This window comes from Penaeus vannamei, chromosome 18 (genome assembly GCF_042767895.1).
Source record: "Penaeus vannamei isolate JL-2024 chromosome 18, ASM4276789v1, whole genome shotgun sequence".
Taxonomy (NCBI): domain Eukaryota; kingdom Metazoa; phylum Arthropoda; class Malacostraca; order Decapoda; family Penaeidae; genus Penaeus; species Penaeus vannamei.
The window spans coordinates 9583316-9590815 of NC_091566.1; the positions used below are offsets into that span (position 1 = coordinate 9583316).

General features: G+C 51.3%; 1 protein-coding gene across 1 annotated transcript in view; it reads left to right on the forward strand.

Annotated features, from left to right (window-relative positions):
- Positions 1 to 7500, forward strand: part of LOC113806469 (uncharacterized) — a 66743-nt gene that overhangs the window by 6875 nt on the left and 52368 nt on the right. Inside the window, exon 2 of the mRNA XM_070132857.1 lies at positions 1495 to 2222. Coding sequence (XP_069988958.1) covers positions 1503 to 2222 — 720 coding nt within the window. The 5' untranslated portion in view covers positions 1495 to 1502. The remainder of the gene's footprint in view (positions 1 to 1494; positions 2223 to 7500) is intronic.

Sequence of the window (7500 nt, forward strand, 5' to 3'; positions counted from 1 at the left end):
GTGAAATGATATAATATCAATCGAGGGATTTCGTTATTTGTGATTGTTGAAATCTTAAGATGTTGGAACGGGTTGGTGTACGTGTGCGGAATGTCACGCTTGGGTGTGTGTGCTTGTGTGTGTATGTGTGTTTATGTGCGTGTCGTGTATGTGTATGTGTGTGTTTATGCGTGTGTTTGTTTGCGTGGGTTTGTGTTTATGTGCGTGTCGTGTATGTGTGTGTGCGTATATGCGTGTGTGTGACTGTGTGTGTGTTTATGCATGTTTGTTTGTGGGTGTGTGTGTGGGTGTGTGTTTATGTGCATCTCGTCTGTGTGTGTGGGTGTGTGTTTATGTGCGTGTCGTCTGTGTGTGAGTGTGTGTGTGTGCGTACCCAACTCCATCTGCATCAGCATACGGATTTCCACAACACGGATGCCCACGACACCAAAATCAGCGAGAAAAGACTAACCTCAGCCGCCCTCGCAGCACCAGTTGCAGATCCCCGCCCGCAGGAGATGAGGAGTCGCGAACCCTCATCTTCTGCGCCAAATATAGATCGGATGCATTTCATTCCCGCTCCATCACGTTCTAGTTGTGAAGGGGGAATTGTGTATCTTTCTCCTCCCCCAAGCACATAATTGCGGAGGAGAGTAGTGAATAGGAGAGAGAGAGAGAGAGAGAGAGAGAGAGAGAGAGAGAGAGAGAGAGAGAGAGAGAGAGAGAGAGAGAGAGAGAGAGAGAGAGAGAGAGAGAGAGAGAACGAATGAGATGGAAAGGAAGAGAGAGGGCAAGAGGATGGAAAAATAGAAGCAAAATTAATATCAAACCCCGTAGAAAAATAGAGACGAAGAGGAAAGTGATAAGAGAAGGGGAGCACCTAGTCCCCCCCCCCCTTCCTCCTTCCCATGACGCCCATAGCCCTGCCTGGGACGCGTGGGCGCCGCTGGAGAAGGGAACAACAAAGCCTCTCTCAGCCGAGGGCGGAAGTGCACGGCGAAGTAGCTTAAGTTGTGTTTTTGTTTACACGTTCCGCCCTTTTTTTTGTGCTGTAAGCGACCGGGTGGTGGTGGGCGGGCGGGCGGCGTGGAGGAGGGTTTATTTAAGGGCTAGAGTGGTCAGTGTGGGCGGCTCGTACTACAAGTGAAGACGCCCTTTTCTATCATTGAGAGTTTACAGGTCTTGGCCCCTAATCGCCTTGCGTCTGGGGCATGCGTGTCGGGAGTCGCCGAGAGAGATAAAGCGACCTGATTGTTTAAAGAGGAGGTACTTTTTTATGCGCGGGGACACCGTTTGGGGATGTTAGTTCAAGCTGCCTGAGGGTTGTTAAGAGCGCCTTTTTATTGCTGTGTGCGAAGATTTGGTAGCGAGCTTTATAGCTGGGACAGCCAGATACGCTGTCTCGGACGTTCAGCAACTACTTCAAGCTGTTTTTGGGATGGTATGGACAAGTATAAGGCGTGTATTTTTTTCCTTTGTTTATTTCGCTAACCTTGTTATTTCTCTCCCCCTCAGGAGTCGCCATGCTGAAGCACGCAAGCCCCCAGAGGTCCACCTCGAGCCTTGCCCAGCACCTGAGCGCCGCCGCCACGGTCCCGCGGGCGTCCGAGGCCAGTCGCGTGCCGGCCGTGACCGAGGCCTCCGACCGCTGCGGCGTCGCGGCCCTCAGAGACTCCTACAGCGAGAGAAGCGTAGACTGCGACAGCCTGATCGTGCCGTCGTCATACGCGCAGGCCGAGAAGGACGTCGGCTACCAGGTGGGCACGTGGTCGGGCGTGTCGCAGGCCAACGTGCGCCGCGGCCTGTCGTTCAGCTCCCGACGGGCGCCCGACACGCTCTCCTTCCGCTCGGTGCGCAGCGAGGGCCCGCCGGCCTCGCCCGAGCACACGCCGCCCGCCAAGATGCCCACCACCAGCTCCAGCATGATGAACGTGTCCGTCCTCAAGGACAGCGACGTGACGGACACGCCCAAGGGTGGGATGCAGTGCCTCAAGGGCGACATGTCGAGCCTCAAGAACCTCCTTCGCCTGCCCGGCGTCCGAGGCCAAGCCAAAATCATGGAGGTGGGAAAGGCAGCGACTCTCAGCCCGGACAGCCTCAGCCTCAACTCCTCCGACAGCTTCTTCTCGGCCAACAACAGCGGCCGGACCTCCTCCAGAAGCTGGTCCTCCAACGCCTCCTCCAACTCCAACACCACCAATTCCTCCACGGGCTCCAACAACTCCGCCTCCGAACCGGCATCGGTAAGTGATCCTGATTTTTTCTCAAAAAAGCTTATGCAGCCTTGCGAAATCCCGGAAATGTAATCCATATAGCCTTCCCGGAATCGCTCAAAATCACTTTCCCCCCCTCCCTACCCTCTCTTCCCCCTTCCCCCCTCCCCCCTCCCTACCCTCTCCCTTCCCCCTCCCCCCTCCCTACCCTCTCTTCCCCCTTCCCCCCTCCCCCCTCCCTACCCCCTCCCTTCCCCCTTCACCCCTCCACACCCTCTCCCTTTCTCCTTCCCCCCTCCCCCACCCTCTCCCTTCCCCCCTTCCCCCTCCCCCACCCTCTCCCTTCCCCCTTCCCCCTCCCCCCCCTCTCCCTTCCCCCTTCCCCCCTCCCCACCCTCTCCCTTCCCCCCTCCCCACCCTCTCCCTTCCCCCTCCCTACCCTCTCTCTTCCCCCTTCCCCCCTCTCCCCCTCCCTACCCTCTCCCTTCCCCCTTCACCCTACCCCACCTCTCTCCCTTTCTCCTTCCCCCTCCCCATCCTCTCCCTTCCCCCTTCCCCCTCCCCCCTCCCCACCCTCTCCCTACCCCCTCCCCCCCTCCCCACCCTCTCCCTACCCCCTCCCCCCTCCCACCCTCTCCCTTCCCCCTTCCACCCCTCCCCACCCTCTCCCTTCCCCCCTCCCCACCCTCTCCTTTCCCCCCTCCCCACCCTCTTCCTTCCCCCTTCCCCCCTCCCCCTCACTTCAAGAGAGACATTGCTCGTACAAATGCCTCGTGCGTGACTCCTCGGAGAGACAAAGCTTCCAATAAAATAAGAAAATAAAAAGAAATCGACCCAAAAGATCCGGTTATTCAAGCGGTCGGTCTGTAAGGTTAAAACCCGTGACGAAATTACACTTAAAATTACAATTAACCTTTCCGTCAATCGACCCACCTGGCAGAACACATACACAGTCGCTCGCCGTTATAACAGCCGTTTCTAGTGTACGTCAGGACAAGAAATCAATACGGTTATGCTACAGACCTTGGACAAAACACGCTTCGGTTGGCACTTACCAGAGCGTTCTGTGCTCTGGCATCCATGTGAATATAGTCTATTATCCTCTCTGTCCGTTAATATTTATCTCAGCTATTCGTCTTTTTTATTTGAATAAAGTAAATCGCCAAAGGTGGTAAACGATTCTCCAAATCGTCAGTTTCCTCGCTAAAATCCGGTACTGATTCGAACCAGGATTTTGTGGCGAGTCGAAGCGCTGTGAAAATGGCGGCATTTGTGGCTAGGTTAAATCTGGGAAAAAAAGCGTTTGTGCAGCTGCTGGATCCTTCTTCCTGGTGTTGTATATTTATAGATATTTTCCCCTGCAGCTCACATTCACTTTGGTTATTACCTGCGACTACGGATACAACAGAACGCGATCTTCTGCCGGAGTCCTAATGTTAATGTTCTTGTGCAATTAGTGTTCCTCAGAATAACTGCATTAAGCGTGGAAGAGAACTTTCCTTTTCATTTAATAACGAAAGTGCACTGCAAGATTGCAATCATGATCGAACAAAACAGCATAGAATCGCTTTGTGACGCAACATTACAGTAACAAGCATTCCGGGGGGAACAAAACACAGATAATGCATGGACCGCTAACCCTCTCTTTCGATCAGCTGGTCATAGAAGATCAAACGCCCCAGGATTTTAATGCTAGACAAAAGCGACGTAGGGAAAGAGAGAGAAAAAAAACATTTAAACTAACCAGCTAATTTACTTGAACTTTTAGAAAGAAGTGTACAGCACGAAAGACCTGCATTATGTTAGCATCATGTTGTATGTACTGTACTGCATGTGGGTCTTGGGAGCGAGCCGACTATCATGCCATACAGGTAGAGGCGGGGATGGTGTGGATGTGGGTGGGTGGGGGGGGGGGTGTTTTGGGGTTTAGGGGAAGGGGGGAGGGATGTGGCCCCTGTTCTCGGTCTGCCGGCGTAATAAATCGGAGGTGAGTCACGTGGGCAGACGTGCGGAGCGGCGATGGCGGCGGCGGCGGCGGCGGCAGAGGCGGCAGAAGCGATGGCGGAGGCAGAGAGATAGACTTCGCTTCACTATCGTGGGTTTCGGTTGTAGGGTTGTGATGCTCGTCGAACTCCGGGAGTGGTTTAGGGTAATTAGGTTTCCAAAGAGGAAAAGGGAATATCTTCGGTTGATTTTTTAAAAATAATGATTACCGTGGGTGATTTTCAAACCAGATTCGTAGTTTCGGTTTTATGATGATATCCCTCGAGAGTCAAGAATGTTTTACGTTTGTTCGATTCCAAAAGGAGAGAGATTTTTATCTTTAGCAGTAGGAGTAGAGGAACCAGAATGGGGAAAATAGTCGCCATTTTGCGGGACCAGATCCGTTGAGGCGCAAAGGCAAAACGCCCAACTGGTTCTGCGCACGAAGTCAGACCATTCGCCTCTGCTTCACTCTGGAAAGAGAGAGAGACAGAGACAGAGAGAGAGAGAGAGAGAGAGAGAGAGAGAGAGAGAGAGAGAGAGAGAGAGAGAGAGAGAGAGAGAGACAGAGACAGAGACAGAGACAGAGACAGAGACAGAGACACAGAAATGAGATCAGAGAGCGAGAGAAGGGAGAGAGAGAGAGAGAGAGAGAGAAAGAAAGAGAGACACAGACAGACATAAACAGAGATTGGATCCGAGAGAGGGAGAGAAACTGACATCCGGACTAACTCTCTCTCTCTCCCTCTCTCTGTCTCTCTTTCTCTGCTTGACTTCATTCGATTAGACCCGCTTTACACCTCGTTCTTCTCCTCCCTCTTCCTCCTTCTTCCCCCAAACCGCAACTGACCCCTTCAAGACGGAAGATAAATTCGCCACCGGAGGTCAAGACGGTATTTCAAAAAAAAAAAAAAAAAAAGCGGGGGAAAGGAAAAGGGAAAAAAAAACGGAATTGAACATTTGAAAAAAAGAAGGAAAAAAATTACCGGACATATGGTGTTCGAGACACAACACGGCGAGAGGTTAGTTTTATGGCCATGTCTCGGCGGTCCCCTCGCTAAGAGATTTTAGACCCGCGGGTAAAATCGACACCCAGCTCGCGGTTTTGATACCTGTGGCAGGGAATCGGAGGTGGGAAAGATCGTAAAATTCTTGTAGCTGTGCATCTGTTGTGTCGACGAGAGAGAGGGAGGGAGAAGGAGGGAGGTAGAGAGGGAGAAGGAGGGAGGGAGGGAGGGAGGGAGGGAGGGAGGGAGAGAGAGAGAGAGAGAGAGAGAGAGTGAAAAAGAGAAAAGGAGGGAGGGAGGGAGAGAGAGAGAGAGGGAGGGAGGGGGAGAGAAAGACAAAATAAGAAATGGCAAGAGGAGACTTAATAAAGAGAGTAGAGTTAATAAAGACATATATAAAGACACAGGTAGACGGAGAAGAACCCAAAAGAGACAGGTAGACATAAGAAAAGAAAAGGAGCAGGAAAGGGAATCGGAGAGAGAGAGAGAAGGAAAGAACAGACCCAGCCCAGATCCGCGAGACGAGTGAAGTGGCTGAAAGAATAGCAACCCAGCTGAGGAAAAAGAGACTTCAGTGGCCAAAAAATTATCCTCGGAAGAACAATGCCAACGATGCCGAGACCTGAACGAGAGACCTGCCCCCCCATCCCCCCTCCCTCCTTCCTCCTTCCTCCTCCCCCCCCTCTCCCCCCGTGTAACCGCCCCTGACCGAAAGCTCTTCTTGGTCGAAAGTACTCCCCCCCCTACCACCCCCGACCGTAGATAAATCGTGGTATGGGGCGAGCTTTCATTCTCTCTTCACCTCTCTTCCCCTCTCTTCACCTCTCTCTCTCTCTCTCTCTCTCTCTTCTCTCTCTCTCTCTCTCTCTCTCTCTCTCTCTCTCTCTCTCTCTCCCTCTCTCTCTCTCTCTCTCTCCCACTCTCTCCCTCTCTCTCCCTCTCTCTCTCTCTCTCTCTCTCTCTCTCTCTCTCTCTCTCTCTCTCTCTCTCTCTCTCTCTCTCTCTCTCTCTCTCTCTCTCTCTCTCTCTCTCACACACACACACACACACATTTTCTATCAACCTATCTGGTAATCTACCTACCTGATCTCTCTCTATCTATATATCTACCTATCTATCTATCCATATCTCTCCGTCTCTCTCTTCCTCTTAGTCTCATACCGGTACTTCACCGGGAAGTTTCTAACCAGAGTGAATGAGTCACCGTTTTTTTTCCGAAAAAAAACATTTTTCTACTGAGAATTTTTTTTTCGGAAAGAACGATCGAAAAACGTTTTTTTCCGCCTCAAAAAGTGAAGAAAGAAAGTCAAAGGAAAATCCTTTACCTCACTTTTTTTCTCTCTTCAAAAGAAAACGAAAAACGTTTTTTTTTTTCCTTCTCTTCTTGTGCGTCGAGTTGGCTCACGAGAACCGATTTCGTCGGAATTCTTGAAATCGGTGAGGCCGTGACAGTGACTGTGACAGATTTTTTTTTTTTATGTGATCGACCTCCATTTCCGCCAGCTTTTGTAACTCAGCATATTTATAGGATTTGGATATTTGAATTTATTTTGATACAAACTATTTCGGGAAAGTTGTTGGTAATTCCCAGATAAATAAATAAAAAATAATAAATCGGCCGGGGAAAGGGGTGGAGTGAGGGAGTCTATCAAATGCCGGTGAATATTTTATCACCCCACGTCGATGGATCAATAAAATGCAGGAACTCCCACGTCATCCCGATAAGTGCTCTCTCTCTCTCTCTATCTATTTATCTCTCTCTCTCTCTCTCTCTCTCTCTCTCTCTCTCTCTCTCTCTCTCCCTCTCCCTCTCCCTCTCCCTCTCCTTCTCCTTCTCCCTTCTCCTTCTCCTTCTCCTTCTCCCTCTCCCTCTCCCTCTCCCTTTCTCTCTCTCTCTCTCTCTCTCTCTCTCTCTCTCTCTCTCTCTCTCTCACTCTCACTCTCTCTCTCTCTCTCTCTCTCTCTCTCTCTCTCTCTCTCTCTCTCTCTCTCTCTCTCTCTCTTTCGCCCTTACCCTCTTTCTCCTCCTCTCCCCAATCTTCTCTTTCGCCCTTACCCTCTTTCTCCTCCTCTCCCCAATCTTCTCCCTCCCTCCCCTCTCTTCCTCCCCACCTCCCTCTTCCTCCCTCCCGTCGAACAGCAAAGGAAACATACCCTCGCATTGTCACTCACCCATCGATAGACAAGTAAGTCCAAAATTCGTGTCCGCGCACTCACTCCGGATCTAAAAAATCACGAAACAATACGAAAGTCAGGGATTTTCACCACCACACGCCGCCACGCATTCGTTGTGGGGTCGACTGGCGTTCGTGTGTGTG